Source organism: Eleginops maclovinus, chromosome 22 (genome assembly GCF_036324505.1).
Source record: "Eleginops maclovinus isolate JMC-PN-2008 ecotype Puerto Natales chromosome 22, JC_Emac_rtc_rv5, whole genome shotgun sequence".
In the NCBI taxonomy this organism is placed as follows: Eukaryota; Metazoa; Chordata; class Actinopteri; order Perciformes; family Eleginopidae; genus Eleginops; species Eleginops maclovinus.
The window spans coordinates 11,251,154-11,269,804 of NC_086370.1; the positions used below are offsets into that span (position 1 = coordinate 11,251,154).

An 18,651-nucleotide genomic window follows, 5' to 3' on the forward strand; every position below is an offset into this window, starting at 1 on the left:
TTTCCTGTGGTACATTCATCTGTAACTTGCAGAAATCCGGGCTTCATCGTGGTCTCTTTTGTGGAGGAACATTTTGGTGCAAGGGACACCGAGGATACTACTGCTGCTTGCATTTGCACAAACAAGCGATCGGTGCGTCCTTTTGGATTCAAGCTGCAGTCCACTTCACAACCAACTGCATTGCCTCAACAGTAAGAGAAAATGTACCTATTATGAAACAATGCGCCGGCATCTTTTCTGATGAACTCTTTCGTAGAACAACAGACTTCCATCCACAAGTGGAGCGTTTTTCTGCCTTCCAGTTACAGATACAAACATTTTAAAACTACAATGGGACAACGTGGTGGGCTAAGTAGAGGAAATGTTGCCCGTGGAAGTACAGCGAGAGTGCAGGGCAGTGACTTCCAGAGGACACCTGCAAACGAGTGAATGCCGTTTCCGATGTGGAGCTTGCCGCTGTCCGACGCGCACTTGGTGCTGAAATTTGGATGATGTCTGGCCAGCGATTGCAAGGCTGCCGCTCCCTGCACCTCAACGAGGACAACGGCCGCTTCGTGCTGCTCGCCGTCCTCATCATACTGTACCTGCTGTGCGGCGCTGCGGTGTTCTCGGCCATTGAGAGGCCCTCGGAGCTGCGGGCTCACGGCCGCTGGCACGGGACGCTCATCAACTTCAGTGAGACCTTTAACATCAGCCTGCAGGAGCTCAACACCTTCTTGCGGGAGTACGAGGCTGCCATCGCCGCCGGGATCCGGGCTGACGCTCTGAGGCCACGATGGGATTTTACAGGGGCTTTTTATTTTGTTGGAACTGTGGTATCGACTATAGGTGGGTGATCAATGTAGCATTCACTGATTTCTCTGACCTTTGCCTCTGTTTGGTTGCAGCTATGGTGTCCTCTAAATAATTGTAGAAAAACAACATGAAGCTTTACAAACATGCTCACACAATTAAGTTACTATTAAGTAAGTATAGGAGACTGAGTAGCCGATCTTTTGGAACTAATGCCCAGATGAAACCACATTCAAGACTAACACGTTTGAGATTTGACATGATTGTTATTGTGGCTTCTGTTTGTTAAATAATCCTATAATTACTGTCATATCAAAAGGAGTGGAGCTGCCATCCTTGGCTGCTTTCTTTCCACTGGCTTACATACAGAATAACAGATTAACATTTTTGTTTTTTTCCAGTCATGTGTTACATTTTGGCTGTGAGGGACTTTGGCAACGGGGGCGACATCTTACTCGCCTGCCAGGAACAGCACACTCATCCCTGGCTATAGGACAGCACCCATGGGTGCACTCTCCTTTTTTTGTTGCCACATTTCCATTCAAACCAACAGGAATGTCAATGAGAACCCCCTTCTGCTCCCCCTCATTTAACATTTGCTCATGCGATAGGTCAGAAAAGAGCAAGTGTCCCTTGCAGGGCACCCCGAGGGCCAACTGGTGCACTGCATGCCTGATGGCCCTGACAGCCAACAATTCCTCTACTCCTCCCTCACTGAAAGCTATAGGAGCCGGAGTGGATGAGTGAGTGTGAATGGGTGGATAAGCAAATGAAGACACTCCAGGTATCATTTGAGCTGACAGCTGCTGTCTATCTCTGACCTTGCCCTTAACACACACACACACACACACACACACACACACACACACACACACACACACACACACACACACACACACACACACACACACACACACACACACACACACACACACGCACACATAGGCTACATAGTGATAACTTTTTCTCTTATTAATAACGTTTTCTCTTATTAATCGAGAACTGTGGCAAGTAGAGCGATAAGGAAAACTAATGGCTGTGCATTGACGCACAGGGAGAATTTGATCCACATGAGCAAGAAACCTGTCAGAACTGTATGTATTGTAGACCTGTCATGGGAGCTTCACTGGGTGACCTCCTCCTGCTCTCAGGTACACAAATGCAGAACTCTTTCAGGCAGCCTATGTACTCAGCTCACCCATTGAAGGGAACCACAGCAGCTGTGTTTGCGCACATGTCTGTGGCAGGTTGAAATCCTTTGTGCTCCAGTTGTCATGCAGCACAGTCTTCCCACAGACAAGCAAGATCACATAAACTGACTCAGCTGCTTGCAGAGAAAGGGAAAATGGGGTGATGTCGCTCTACAGCATTTGTTTTTGTTTTTTAGCAAATTATTGCATGGATTTCTCTCTAGATTTCCATCTTGCTTTGATCTACAACCCTCCGGCTTATGTGCTTCTCTCTCTGCATGCTTCAGGGCTGCTGATATGAAAGGGATTTTGGGGCCTCCCCACTCACTAACTCTTTATCAGACTGGTATCCCCCTGCACACTCTAGACACTCCTCCCGAACACTTCCCGCCTCTGACTCCGCGATGGCAGAGGCTTTTAATTAGCAATGGCACATTGCTCCCCTTGTGCCTCCACAATTTGTCTTTGAAGAATGTGGAGCCCTGGCCAGTAAGGCTGCTTGTTTACCAAGCGTTTTGACCACATATAACATTAGGTTGATTTGGTACCTCACTTAGTGTGTTGTTTAACAATTTCAGGAGGTGATGGAGCTTTTGTCTGAAGTATGGTTTAACGATTTCACATCACTTGACATTTTTTCCCTGCTTCTTTGCAACAAGTGAGTGGGTGCCATCTCTGAGTCCAGTATCCAGTGCTTAAGCACTCATGTATAAACAATGACATGTTATAAATGTCTTTGAGAGCATGTTAGACATAGCATCTAGGTCAAAATACAGCCTCACAGAGCTGCTAGCGTAGACTCTCTTGCTGTTGAAATGTTGGATAGAAGAGTTTGTTTTTGTCAGCTTCCAACTCTTGGTGCTGTTTTCCTGCCCTACATTTTCAGACACAACTTTACTGTTTGCATTCTGATTAAAGAGGGCAAGAGAGTCTGGTCTGTAAACCACATTTCTATTTATAGGAAAGCTATTTATGACCCTAAGGCTGATTGATAACTGCCAATTAGGACAGCCATCTGTAGCCGTTTGGGGGCCTGGAGGTCTGCTGGTAAGTTGCTATGATGACATGTCGGAGAATACTTTGTCAAATTTGAAGTGCTTGCACAGGATTTACTTGTCTGAGGAATCAAGTGTACTTAGTGATGTCTGCGCGATCTGAGACTTTAAACGTTGTTGGGGTTTAGTTCGGAAACAGGTTAGGTGCAGTTCTTCTGCAGTTATAATATTCAGGGCTATTTATTTCCAGGGATAGTTTCTGCCTTCCCTCTCTGTGCCTGTGGCAGCCACTGCAGCTTCTGGCTCCATCACACTCATATCCACCCACTCAGAGAAGTCACAAAGGCAGAGAAAGCAGAGAGGACAGTTTAACCAACTATACAATACAGACATTCATGCAGCTTGTCCTCTAAATCACACCTGATTAAACCTCACCCCTCCGCAAATTGCAAAAGGAGGGTAAATGTCAGGGTTAAGAGAAGATAGAATCTGGCTAAAGCATGGCTGTAATGAGCTGTGCTGCAGCACGGTGACAGGGTCACTCTGCCACCAAGATACACTGGGGCAGGCATAGTAGCTTCCCTCTTAAACTACTGATCCAGGGTGATATTTAAATCAAAGTGGCCTCATTCAGCTAAATGTTTGTATAAATATTGTGGTGTACAGTTTATATTGACACTAAAAGAGAGGTGACCATTGTGTGGTATTGAGATGGATTTATTGGCAGATATGCAATGTATTAATGGAATATAATTCCTTTGTGTATAATTATCTAAATTAGGTATCGTGTTTTTGTTACCTTAGAATAAACCCTTCAAATGTAATTAGGGAGCAGGTCGTCTTCAGGTAGTCTGCATGTCACACTGCCATGTTTCTACAGTAGTCAGAAGCCTATATCATTACAGAAGAAAAGGGCACAACAAGATCACATTACTGTAAAAGCGCACCAGTCAAACTTCAAGCAGTTAAAAACAATGTAGGAAACATGATGGAAATATGACATTTCTGTTCACAATATGAGGAAGGCTACATCCAACCTTTGTGGAGCTATGAAGAGAAGTTTACATTTTAATTGCTATTTTATGTCTCTTCAGGCGAAACAGAAGCTTCAGTGGATGTTGAAATCACATTATTCATAAACGTTATCAATTATTCCTTGAATCTGTTTTCACTTCCCTTCTTCACACTTTGCTTTAAATCACATAGCAACTGTTCCACCTTATCCAAGTGTTAAAACGCTTTTGAGATATGTTAAACATTTTTAATCAGGGAGTTTGACAAATATTGTTTTTTTAGTGAATCACTGTAAACAAATCTACTGGCTCTTTACCTGAAAGCTACTGTAGGTTCTCTGTCATGCCAGAAAAGCATGACAGAGAACCTACAATATCTTAGAGTTGCTCCTTTTATTTTTCAACATTGCAGTTTTTAGTGCAACATCAAATCGAATTTGAAATGACCCTCAAAATTTAGCTTTAAACTGCACTAATCAATATTTCTATAGGGATCAAATGACTGTGTATTATGTGAAAGGAATCATTTGTGGTTTAGCTAGCACATTGTTTTGGTGAAACAGACCACAACTTTACTTTTGTCCACTGTCACTTATCTCATCTTAACAGTAACTTGTTTTCAGCCTTTTCTCTAACAGCAGACACACCAAGTTAGCATGTAGCATTTAGCAGATAAAGAGCCACATATTTCCCACAGGAGTTGAACAAAACAGAGCTAAAAGTAGAGTGCATATTGAGCTTATCCTGCATAAATGCTATCCATATCTGTTAGATGGTTATTATTGGCTGATGCATTAACTGTATCAACCTTATGTTTGAATATTATGTGAATGTTTAGAGTCTGTCCTGGTGCCTCCATTTGGCCTCTGGAACATTACAAAGAATGAACAATATTAACATCATGAACTTTACTGCAGAGTTGCATTGTGGCAGTGTTTCTTGTATAGGTGTGTTGTGCACACTTCAGGTAACTGATTCTCCTTTCAGTAGGGAACAGACTCAGCTTGTAGGCAGGAGTATATCAATAGTTTGACATTTGCCCCTAACGATCGCATCTAGCTTAAATAATAGACCGTTTTTAACCACAGAACATAGTACAAAAACATAAATTCCCTTGAGCCAGAGTTCGACCACTAGTGCTGAGAAAGCACTTTTGAGTTTGAAATATGATGCACCGTCAGTTAACATTTTGCAATACAAGCCAAGTCATGGTGCCAAAATGCATAACTTCGCAGCCTTTGCCCGGATATGGTCAGGATGTCATGTTTCTGTGCACATTTGAATTTACTTTTCTAGCTGCCATATCAGGGCAAATAGGTGTTACCCCACTGTGACAATAAAGTGTCTTACTAAAGATGTTACATGATCAGCAGCGATACACCAGAGTCCTCTTAATGAACAATGGGTCTGACCTGCAATACAAAAGGCAAGAGAGGACAGGCATTGAATTATTTGTCAGCTTTTGTTTTCACCTTTGTTGTAAAATAATTATGTTGTACCCCTCAACGCAAAAACCACCAGTTTTCTGCACATAACGTATTCTGACATTGTCTTCAGGAAATAAACGCCAATCGTTAGATGTGTACACCGAACCACACACAGTGAAATTTAGACCTCGCCTTTAACCCATGCTATTATTAGGATGGCAGCGGTTTTAGGGCAGTAGTGGGGGCCAGGGCCTTGCACAACCTCAGAAGAACCCAGAAGGGGAAGTGCCTTGAGCCAGTGACTAACTTTGGTAATGGAAAAAGGTACGGTTTTGAAATGTCAGGAACACAAAGAAAGATTTTGAAACATGTTCATTACCTATGTCCTTCCCGTACATGTTAGTAAACTATTAGGCTTAATGGTTTAGCGTGTTTTATCTTCAATTAAAAAAAGTGCTGATGTGGCTGCAGAGTCTTATTGAGGAACACTTGTGAGGCCATTACACGCTTGTCTGACCAGGGCCCCTGTATCTGGGATGAAACTGCAAACCAAATCTGTTCTCCGTTCTGTAATTCACGAGTCTCTGAGGTTCCAAGACAAAGTCACCTCGGATTGGCAGAGCACGCATTTGGCATTTAGGTAGTTTGAAATGTCACCAAAAGAGTGTGTGGATTCCTGAAGGCAGGCAGAGTTTTTGCTTTGATGTCGTGGATGTATTTAGATAAACTGCTCGGTGCTGCCTCGCTGGGACAAAACCATCTGTGTTGTTGTTACTGTCAGTGTATGTTGTGAGTGTGCTTGCAGGAGGAGGGTGGGAAAGGTTTACAATCTGTGAACGCAGATTCATCGATGCACAGCGATGCTTGTTCTTGCCGTCTGTCTCTCACTCCGGCAGTGTATCAGGCAGCGCTGACTCCTCTCCAACATCCATCTCATATTTGACTGTTCATTACCACACTGCACTCACCTATTTGGATTCCCCCAGTCAATCATTATGATCTTTACACAGTGTGTTTCTGTGGGACAACATTGCAATTATGTTACAGAACAGAGAATGCTCACATTACACAAGCAGTGCATTAGATAATGATCACTTCACTTCGTTTAACAGAAGCATTTGAAGCTGGTCGGTATGACTCTGTATTCTTTACCTCGTCTCTGCTGCCGGCCTTTTCCCTCTCTTCTCTTTAGATCCCCTGCTCTGCTCTGTGAAATCACAGACTCAGAGGAAATGTCACTGTTAAAAATGGAAAACAGAGGGCCTACAGTCACATGAAAGGCGCCTGGGGTCTCTGTAGATTCTGTGCAGTCCAGAGGCTCAGAACAGAAAATGTGTGCCCAATGAGCAGCCAGTTACACTACTGCTGCTCAGACACTCCAGGACACTAATAGAGTCTTCTGTTCGGGTTTGATTGAGTTACTGTGCATTTATTTATTTCTGCTATAAAACTGCCCTTATCAATACTTTAAGATTAACATTGTGAAAAAGGATTGTGTGTAATGGAACAGGTGTCACTCGTGATGCCAAACCCCGAATATTCAGCATTTTGGTGTCTTTGATCTCGTTAAGGTCCACGGCAACAGCTTAACTACTTTAACTGGCTCTCCCAAACCTTTCAAAGTCATTCACCAAAGTCTTAGGGCTCTGCCATTTTTTAATCATGAAAATCTGCACCACATTTAAATTTCAAGTGGACCAAAGTGGCTGACTAAACTACGAAACAAACAACCAATGTTGCCGATCCGAGATAAATCCTCAACATAAAAAATGCAGGACATGACTTGATAGAGAGGTTTAGGAGGCCAAACAAAAGATTTGAACGGAAAACTATTATACTAATAAATAATAAAGAGCAATTAAAAAATAAACATAAGAGTAAGAAATCAAAGAATGTCAAAGTTAAATTGAAAGTTGGATTTTATTTTCCAAATGCTAAATTTGAGAAAATCTACCAAATCATTTTTTTTGTTAAGGCTTGCCCTAGTTACAACATTGATACATTACATAAATACATAAAAAAAAAAAAAAAGATCAGTCAAAGATCAAAAGGAAAAGGTTCTGGTAACACAAATGCTCCAAAAACATTTTATCCAACCACTTTGGCCTCTCCTCACTTCTTTGCTAAAGTGGGTTGAAGGTGTGTGTAAGTGCTGTGTGTCTGAGTGAGTGTGTAGCATTGGCTTCAAGAAAACCTATCTTACTTAACGGCTGCTGTGCAGGATGGCTGTAAACACCTCTGCACTCTGTCACAGTAGATCATAAATCTGCCCGACTCGCTAAGGCGAGCGTTCGCCTGCGTACAGTAACTCACAGACTCAAGTCATCATAGCCAAGTGATACCAAGATCATTTTAGAGGACAAAGCAGATCTGCTTGGCTTCCTCTTCCTCCTGAAACTGATTAGCATTTCACTGATTCTGCTCTTTGCACCAGCCAAGACAAAGGACAAATAAACTCTTTGCACCCCGCAGTCCTCTGACCTGCTTCCTATCAGGGCTTATTCCAACAGCCATTTGAAATGATATTCTACTTTGATTATTATCAGTTTCTTTGAAAACCCGATTTGCACTGCTGCTGACGTCAATGCTGAGTTGCTGCTATGAGGGGTTTAAATTTTCCCCATAAGCAGAAAAAGTCCCTCTCTTGAAACTTTTGGATTGGTTGGGAACCTTTGACGCAGTAATATCCCAGAAAAAGAAAAAAAAATTGCCGTCACGTTGCAGCAAAACCTGCATAGCAGATTCCCCTTCCTGAACCATGCAGAGCATCTATCTGCATCTCGGGGATATGTATATAAACAGTTAAACATGTTATTAAGCTAACAGCAAGTTGGCGAACAGCAGGATTTGGCAGTCGTCCATATGTCTCTGTGTGAGGGAGGGCTGCCTGTGTGAGAGCAAGAGACACAGGAGGATATGCTGCACTATTGCATCTTTGAACTGCCTGAATGCAAACAACATGCTGAAATGATACTCATTGCAAAATAGTTACATTTCAGATTTAACATCAACAACTTTATCAGAAAATCATGAACCTCGACTTGAATCAATCACAAGAGAAAAAATGACTTGCTCTGAGCCTGACCTTGGACCAATAAGATCCCTGATCATTATGATTAGATTATGAGATGAAAACAAATGACAGTGCACTACGTAATCCATCAAGCTTGAGAAATGATGGGCGGCATACTAGTGGGAGTGTTTGCATGTTACACATCTGCCTTTGTGAGAAATGACAGGCAATTTGAACACTCAAGCTTGTTCAAAACTGGAAACTACATGCAGTGCCGGCCGCTCATGTTGAATTTTTCATACCCCAATCTGTTTGAATTAGTGGAAACAGCACTCTCCATTCCTTCCCTTATTTCAGTACCACCATTTTCAGTGAATTTGCGCTGGCCGCCGTGTAGATCAACTGGACTTCAGCCAGAACAAGAATATAAATCATCCAACAGACCTACTTCTCCAACACTTAGACTATTATTTGCCACTTGGACACATTAACTTGGCATACATTTTGATTTTGAAATAATGATTACCCTTCGGAAAGCACCAGGATCAGAGCTGAAAGTGTTGAATTGCATATATTTAGTCATTATGCCAGCGTTCACAAATGATTCAGCTACGTCCAGGCTGGCAGCCTCTGGCAGAGTCTCAGACTGTTAGTGGACACATTCAGTAAAACATGATTTAATTGTGAGCAACAGAGTATTGCCTCTTCATTTCTTGAAGGCAGATTGCTGTTGTTTGTCTATGTATGACTGGATCATTTTTGCAGCTGTCACTGGGCTAGCAGTCCCTGACAGGAATCAGGTTTTTGCTTGGCCTTAAATTACAGGGACTTGCGCTCTCACATTATCAGTAATGAAAAACCATTAAATTGAATATCTGCTGAGCCTCAAGCCTTCATTTCATGCTGGCTTCTGATTTGACTGTTTCCATGCAATGGCAAAGATCCGAAGAAATAAAGCACGTTTAATGTAGCATTACTATGATACTGTCTGAGCACCAAATCAGTATTATCTATTATGGTGGGGGCTTATCATGCTAATCTGAGGGCGAAAGTATTTCAAAAGCTCAACCTGGACGGGTGTGTTTACCTTAGGAATAATACTATGTAGCTAAGCTTTTACTCAAACATTGACTCTGCGAGATGATAGGAAACGCAAGGACATACAGTCTTTAGATCATTCAGAGAGAAGCTATTAATCTGACGAGAGAATGACTCCTCAGTCACATGAAAGGACAAAATCTGTGTTACCGTTTGCAGGTAGAAAAGGAAGCCTAATCTTTATTCTAATTTTTCTTATTGAAGCCCTAACTCCCCGTCACAAAAGTGGACAGTTTAAGTCCTTTAAGTTCCTTTAATATTCTGAGAAGATAAAAAACAGATCGAAAACTGAAGAAAAAAGTAATAAGTGTTGGCGCGGTTCCAAAGACAATGCAGCATTTTTTTTTGACAATAAATCGATGCAGACAGCGGCGGGGTCATCAATCCTCCTGGCTTTCTCTGCCAGTGAATTAAGTACTGAGATACAATCAAAAACACACACTCGATTCAGTCACGGTGGAGCCAAACCAATCGCATAATCAGAAAAATCGGGGATTTTAGGCGGCGCTTTTCTGAACAGGTTTGTGTTCCTCTAACTGTGTGTTACTCTTGCATGTTATATCTGTATCAACTCCCTTTGATTGTTGTTGTAATGTCTATTTTAAAATGTTACTCAGACATGTGTTAGACAACACAGTCATTATAAATTCTTTGACAGAACAGATACCATTAACGTGTTGCCTATATTGTGTGTGGGGGAGCTGGGTGTTGAAATTCAAAGCCACGTTGTTCTGCTTCAGGGCCCCAACAGATACATTGTTGCGTGCGTAGGCTTTAGTGTTTCATTAATATGACTATGACCTTTGTTTTAAGGTAAGACGCTATAGGGAGAAACATTGTTTTTTTAAGGTGCACTTTCAGTGTTTCAGTCTATTGGAAAAGAAAATGCCAAAATGCACATTTAGGTTTTCATTTTACTAGATTTTGTCTGTGTAGTGCTCATCTGATTTTACTGAAAGCTATCATAATTATTTGTTCTTATTTAAATATAAATATTAAGAAAACATTCCGGTTTTATTCCCATATCTATTAAAAAGGTTTTTACAGAGGGTCTGTTCATATATTATTTGTAGCCTGATTTTATAGAACAGTTAACTTGGAAACATATGGTGAAAATGCTTGCAGTGTTGATAGTATTTTTAGATTTATGAATCAGATGAAATGTATATGAAAGAGATTTACAATAGGCTCATCGTAAAACCCTTTGACACTTAGTTGTGTCAAATTCAATGTTCAGATTTAGGGTTAAATGAAAATGAACACCATTTAAATAAGATATTGCCTCATTTGTATATTTCAACATAAAATACGAAGAGATACTGTCTTAATATGAGTTACTAATATGGGGATTTAATACATGGATATGTATTAGTTAACATTTCGACCCTATTCACCTGCAGTGTCTGCCCTTTACTTGTGCATGCAGTGCGCAGACACAACAACATCGCTGCATCTCAATGATGTATGTGACCTATTCTATCATCTGTTTTTTGCAAAACTGGCAGCATATTGCGAATGTTCCTATTATTATACAGTCTGCCAGTAATCCTGGCAGCTCCTCAGCAGATGGTGTGGTGATGATGTGTCAGGCCTGACCATGTCGCTGCTTTCTCAGCCCTCTTTCCTCTCCACAGACCCCCACCACGCAACCCCATGACAAAAGATTTCCTGTTCGTCATAGAAACACAGTCATCATAGGGTCATGGTGCTTTCTGCTGCTGCTTCTGTCAGGCCAATTTAAGAGAATTCCCACTATGGGACACGGTTTGTTTGACTGGGAGCTCATTAACTGGGAACATATAGTAGGGAGGCGATGGAAGACCGAGATTTGATTTTTGCTTAGCAGAACAGTCACATAATGAATCTTTGGGTCGGTTTTAAGGACCTATGGGAGTGGTGTGGGGGTATGTTATCCTCAATGACACACAGTGACCTTCAGATTGAATTGTGCTCAGAGAGACAGGTGAATGGACAGCACATGTCCTTCACTCAAAGACGGAAAAATGACTGAGTGCTTTTATAGTTGCCCTTTATTCACATATCCATTAGGAGCTCTCGCCCATTTTAGCTTGCTCTTTTGTATGTGCTGCATTGTGTTCTTCTTTAGTAGTTTTGTAGATTAGTTCTTACGGTACTTAATTATCGGCTAAATTCACTCACACTAAAAGCAACCTTGACAAACATGAGATGGAAATGTGGTCGGATTTAGTTGGCCTTGGGATGCTATTTATAAGGAAGGTTAATCAATATGTCTGTTTCAAGATACTTCGTTAAAAGTTGTCAATTTGTCATTACTTCCAGCTTCAAGGCTCTAAAAACAACAACAATTTTACTGCAAATAGTATAAGATCAATTCCTTTATCTACAATAACTCACAAAGGTTTCCTTTCGGGAAAGAAAAACAGCCATTTTAATGGATAAGTGTTTCATGTCAACATTTCCCATTTAAAAATGTAAAACAACAACAGATTGACCACAGTTTAACGTTGTCATTGTGGCTACACTGTACCCCACATACTACGAGTTCTGTTTGAGAAAATGTATATCAATACAGAAACTTTATATATATGATAGATTTGTTTAGGCCACTTTGGGGTTAGCGCAAACAAAATGTATACAACACTGACGTTATCACTGTTTTAGTTGATAACAGTGACTTATTTAAACATCCATCAGACACAGAGCAACATTACATGTCTTTAAATTCATGTCTCCTGCATCCTGGCAATTTAAGTACAACATTAACTTTCTTTTACCCCTTTTTTGGTTTTTGATCTGCTTTTACTCCTGAGGGGATTTCCTTTGACAGAAAACAAAATAACATGATATTACCAGCCTTATGTATTTCCACTTCGAAAATGATATATCTGTCACAATAAGTCAAGTGTGATGTTTATATGCTTATTGGGAAATACTTTCTAGTGCCCCTATTGTTTTCGTACACATACTGCGATAAAATACCACAGTTTAATATCTTGCCAGAGGAAATGTCACGCAATGTCACGCAGGAGGGGAAGAGAGTCTGAACAGTTCATGGTTTATGATTTAAAAGTTGCTACTAACCCAGTTTGCTGCTGACTCTGGGATAATAAAATACCTGCTGAGTGTTGTAGCATTTTGACAGGTCTTCTTCTCTCGGAGTGGCTCTTTGGTGTAAAATCCGATGATCAATTACTGTGAGCCAGGTCTACTGACTGTACCAAATGAAATGCAGAGTCCATCAATGCTTCTATCGGGAATACTCTCAGTAATTTGTGTTATTTGTTTGGGTCTTGAATTAACTATACGGCTTAATGGGCCATTGTAATTTGGCATTGAGCTGCTCTGCCTAAACTGTGTGAACCCTGTGATTACTGCTGAGCACATGGCATTTAAACTTGATAGAAGCTGACCTTAACCCTAAAAACACAACAGTTCAGTGATCTATTTCCATCAGCCCACATTTTCATTTTCCCACATTCTCATAACCATCAGAGCATATTCTTACTCTCAAACTGTCAAGTGGTAATTAATGGATACTAATGACCCCATTTCCATCACGTTCCTTCTGGTTGAAACTCTGTGATGATGTGTGCGGTATCATTAGCCAGAAGAGCATAACATGAGTTGAGCAAACTGTATTTAATGTTAAAGAACAAATATTCTCCCCGGGCTCTGAATAAATTGGATTAGCGCCCATACAATTTTCTGCCTTATAAAGTTTTGTTGAATTAAATGACTCATCTTTGCTCGGACACAGTGGACAGATTAAAATGTTCAATGAGGTCAGCAACAGGATCATTGGTCTGGACTGGAGACAGTGTAGAGTTTAAGTCCTTGTTAGTAAATTCACACAGGTTGGTGTTAGGTTTTTAGCCTGCCTTTTTTTAGCTTTCTATTATTGTTCTGTTTTTCCGTAATGCATCTTGACACAGTAGTCTAGAGTAATGGCTCTGAAATGCTACACTGAATCGATGTCTGGTGCCTTTTCCTCTCTTAGGTAATTTACTTGGTAATGAGAGACGGTGCGGAAGACTGTCTCTGTGTGCGCTGAGACGATGTAATCTGTTTTCTCATATCATTCAGTTGGTTAAAAAGACTTTGCCTGCTAATTAATTAAACATGAAAGAGTGGAATAATATTTAACTGAAGGGCTTTATAAAGGCCCCTTATCATCCTCTCATCCAACTTTCCTACACTGTCTGTTACTGAACTTTGTCACTATCTTTGACAAAACCAGATCATTCAATGTCTGGTGTAAAGTACAAACCTACACATGTCTATCCCTCTGTGTGTAAGGTCATAAGTTGTGTGGACATCTGTGGACATGGGGGATGTTATATTCCCTCTTGTCTTTCTAAAACAATCTTTTTCAATCAGTGTTGATCTAAATGACCCGCCGTGTCAACAACAAGCCCACAGGAGAGTGGTTTTCATGGTGAGAGATAAGGTCAAAAAAGCAATTTTAGATATCATAAAGGAAGTATTGTCGTGATATTGATGTCATTTATTACCTGACAAGGATGGTTATAGACAGGTTGGCGAAAAGGGGGGAAAAGTGCTGCCCTAATGCTCCGAGAAGACTAAAACGGAGGATGGCCATGATAGAAAAATCAATTAACCTTGGCCTGGAAGTGAACTGGTTGATCTTTCAGCACGATTTTATTTGTTGACAAATATACCATCTGCTGTTCTGTGGATAAGAGCAATGACACTGTGTGTGTGCTCAAGCGTGTGTGCATGTGTGTGCTCACAGTGGCCCTGAGAAGTATGACCTATGTGTGTGTGTTTCTGTGAGTGTGTGAGAGACAGATAAAAAATAGATGCAGATAATTTGCCCAGGCATAATCAAAGCATCAGTAGTTTCCAGAAAAACAGGTATAGGAGGTCCTGTTTTTTACATATGAGATGATGATGATGATGATGATGATGATGATGATGATGATGATGATGATTACGATGAGTATACACTTTGTCTCCCAAAAAATATAAATAGTTAAGCAATAAAGCAATAATTCCCAAACTTAGCTGGACCCCAGAATTGGTCCCAAGGAGAAAACTAAATGATCACAAGTTAATGAAAGGGTTAACAGAGAATAATGGTTTCAGTTTGACTTTTGAAAATACTGTTGACTGACTTTAAACATGGCTTTAGCGTTTGCAGTATTGGTTTGTTCATAACCTGATATGAGGGTTTGAAATTAGACATTGTTTTAATGTGTCACAGTTAAGGTTAGGAACTACTCCAATAAACCATACTTGAATTTATTTCCATCAAATATTGAGCTAAATCCTCTTTCTTATTTATTTTAACAATTCCTCCTCACTGAAAGTCGAGGGCCTTCTTGAAGGAATTCATAAATTGATCTGAGGAAACAATAATGTGCTCAAATACCAAGACATTCATCAGCTAATAATATCAGTTTACATCAGAGCCTGAATCGCTGCAAAGTCATGGCTGCACCTGTGACGATCCTCGAGTTTCTGAAGTGCTCCTTCAACATGCAGCAGAATCTATAAACATCCTCTCCACTCATAACCCCGTCCTCAGCTGGAACACTCAGTGTAATTGACTGAAGATAGCAGGAAGCCAAACCACAGATTTGAGAGAAATAAATATTCAGAAAGCTTACCTAAGCTTATTCCTGGCATCCTCCTTACCTCAATATAACCCCTATGTCCTTGTTATTACAGTGCCACTAACAGTAATAGCATAGTAAATAAACTCAGCTTGTACAATATATGATAAGGCTCTCAGGTGCAAACAAAAAATATACTGTGGTACGTTATGTTACGCTATGTCAGTGAACTACGGTTTGTTTCCTGAATAAAAGATAATAGCTGTTTTATTTGTGTGAACTGCTAATAAGTGTAATGTGGGTTTAAGATGTCTGCCCTTTTTGTTGTTTTTCCTTATCCTTCTCAACTTCATTAGCAATGCAAAACAAACATTTTCTAATTACCCCACTTCTATTGAGCAATTTAAGAAAGCTTGTAGGTGAACATTTGTTTTGGTCTCAGTTAAGGTCTGATATCTCTCTGTCTCTACAGGCTTTGGGATGACGACGCCTGTGACGGTTGCAGGGAAGGTGTTCCTGATCTTTTATGGGCTTCTGGGCTGCGCTGCCACCATCCTCTTCTTTAACCTCTTCCTGGAGCGCATCATCACACTGCTGGCCGTGGTGATGAAGGCTGTGAGAGAGCGTCGAATCAGGAACAGTGGTCTACTCCCACCGGGCATCCGTCATGACTTCTCAGCCTACTCCCTCCCCGGCTGGAAGCCATCCGTGTACCACGTGATGCTGATTCTCGGCCTGTCAGCAATCACTATCTCCTGCTGTGCGTCAGCCATGTACACCCCCGTGGAGGGGTGGGCTTACTTAGACTCGCTATACTTCTGCTTTGTTACGTTCAGCACCATCGGATTTGGGGATTTTGTTAGCAGCCAGGGCGCGGCTTACAAATACCAAAGCCTTTACAGGGTGGCCAACTTCTTCTTCATGCTAATGGGTGTGTGTTGCATCTACTCGCTTTTCAATGTTATCTCTATTGTCATTAAGCAGGTGCTCAACTGGATTCTGGAGAAAATGAGCTGCTTGTTTTGCCAACGCTGCAATAAAGCCACCGTACTCCTTGGCAGACGAAACGCAATCCGCCCAGGCTCCAAGGGTCGCCAGGGCCGGCCTGGTCAGTTGCCTGACTCTGATGGACCTTGTGATAGTGATACAGAGGGACGCAGACTCTCAGGGGAGATGATCTCAATGAAAGACTTGGCAGCCTCTAACAAGGTGTCGCTGGCCATCATGCAGAAGCAGCTGTCTGAGTCGGCAAACGGATATCCCAGGACAGTGTGTGGAAGCTCACGCCATAATGGTTTCTCTGGGGGGGTTGGAGCTCTCGGTATCATGAACAACAGGCTGGCAGAAACAAGTAACTCCAGGTAGAGGACACAAGAAGTATTGGAGGATTTGATTCTCAAACTGTCACACTCTCTGAGGTTAATCGCCATAGAAAAACTACTTTTAAGATGGATTGCCAATGTAACTTGTCATGCATCATACATATGATTTTTTGGACACTTTTGGTTGGCATTACAAGCCTGTGGTGTCAAAACAGGTAATGATGGTGGTGTTTTCAGTGATGATGATGATGATGATGATGATGATGATGATGATGATGATGATGATGATGATGATGATGATGATGATGAAGAGAGAGAACCACTGAGTCAACAAATAAGCATACAATGATCTGGGAATCACCTATTGACCATTACGTTAACCTCAACCCCAACCCAGAACAAATCACTGAAATGTCAGTGTTATCTGCTGAGGTCTGTTATACGTGCTCAATATATCAGACCTTGACAACTGAAATGTTGTGCAGTAAAGGAGCCAAGGGAAGCATACAGTGCAATCTTCAATATTTTGGGCTTTTGCCAGTTTCTTTGAATGTACATATTGAATGCTGAGTTAAACATGACAAGTGTATCCACTGAATGACATAGCACATACTGATCTATGCATTTTACTGCTCATGCATTTTTTGCACCATTTCTAGACCTTCCATTGATTGTGCAAACTCCATTCCTTTCTTGACACAAGTCAAGTTTTACCCTCAGGTGATTGATTCCATTTCTGGGGGCGAGTGTGGAAAGTGGCTATAGGCACGGCTGTGATGTAGCTGATTTGTCAATGCTGTTGGGAAGGAGAATTTACAGGGCCACTAATGGCCTATAAAGTTTTAAAATCCTTAAGATGGAGAAAAGAGTAGAGAAAATCCATTCCTCGTGAGAGAGGAGCTGTCCTTATCAGCTCAGAAAATGCTTCGGCGGCCAAAGACTTTGACTTGAAGGGTAAGGAAAAGCACCATGCAACTCTTTCTCTCTCCATTTTTAAGCTTACAGCTGTCTGCTAGGAACACAAGTGATAAAGGATGGCAATGTATTAATTACCCTTTGAATGCAGAATGTATGTATTATGTTTTTGTAAAAACAGAATAAATGAGAAATAAGTTTCAGTTTGTTTGAAGTCAAATATAAGGGAGGGGGAAAGGGAGGAGAAATGTGGATGGTTTTATCCTGTGGGCACAATATGTTAAATGATGCAGATTAAAGGAGGCCAGGTCAAGTTGTTCTGATTCTGTAGTGGAAAACAAACCCATAAGAATACCCTGGCTTCCATTGATTTTTTTTATTTGGTAGAGATTTCCTCTTTCCAGCTAATGGTTATTTTTTTGCAGATAAAGATTATTTCTGTGAACTTGATTCAAAAGCATGCAGAGGTTGATTTTACTCACTTTCAGTGTAAAGGTGTAGACGAGGTGTAATGGATGGAGGATGTTGGACGAGGATGCGATACGTTGTCAGTCGTTGCGATCGATGTCCTAGTTGCTGGCAACTATCTCTTCCAAGGCATCTGTGATTTCAAGCCGTGTAATGTTTGTTTGATGTCAGTAAACAGCAAGGCAGAGGAGACGTTGATAGTTAACCTGTCCAGGAGGCGGTGATGAAATGAGAAAACTATAGAGGGGGGCATTGACAGCAATAGAGGTGTTTAAAATTCATGTCCAATCCAAATACGCGCCCTCTAAACCAAGAGCGTTACCTTCCTTTGCGTCCATCTTCAACATCCAATATCCTCCCAGGCCACTAAGCTCTCTTTTCAGTCATCTCTGCATTCACTTCACACACACTGCACCAAAACCATCCTGCCTCCTATATCCCGCACATCTCAGCTCTCCCCTCACGCTCATCACCCTTGCACTGTGAATACTACAATGAGACATGCCATAGTATATTATAGTATAATGTCTTAAAAAGTCCTTTTACAATAATGCTTGCATTGGATCTGGGTCTATCCTTGATTGATTTTCATCCTGGTTTTGCATAGATCTGAATAATTTCCTTTACCCCCCAGTGACACTTAGAACAATAGAGAAAATGACTCAGGTAGATATATTCAGGCTTGTCTTAGTGTTTCCTGCATGCCATTATGGTAAAGCCATACAAGATAGCTGTATATAAAACAGAGTCTCTAAAGTATATTTTTTTACATATAGCTTTCTGATATCTAAATGTGAATGATTGAATAAGTCACTGTCTCATGTCTTTAACACAGTCGGTCAGCAGATTGATACACCATA

General features: G+C 41.1%; 1 protein-coding gene across 1 annotated transcript; it reads left to right on the forward strand.

The window, feature by feature from the left end:
- Positions 1-488: 488 nt before the first annotated feature.
- On the forward strand, positions 489-17,508 carry kcnk12 (potassium channel, subfamily K, member 12). Its single transcript, XM_063875281.1, has 2 exons — positions 489-828; positions 15,559-17,508. The coding sequence occupies exons 1-2, from the start codon at positions 489-491 to the stop codon at positions 16,449-16,451; spliced, it is 1,233 nt and encodes a 410-aa protein (XP_063731351.1). The 3' UTR covers positions 16,452-17,508.
- The last annotated feature ends 1,143 nt before the right edge of the window (positions 17,509-18,651 follow it).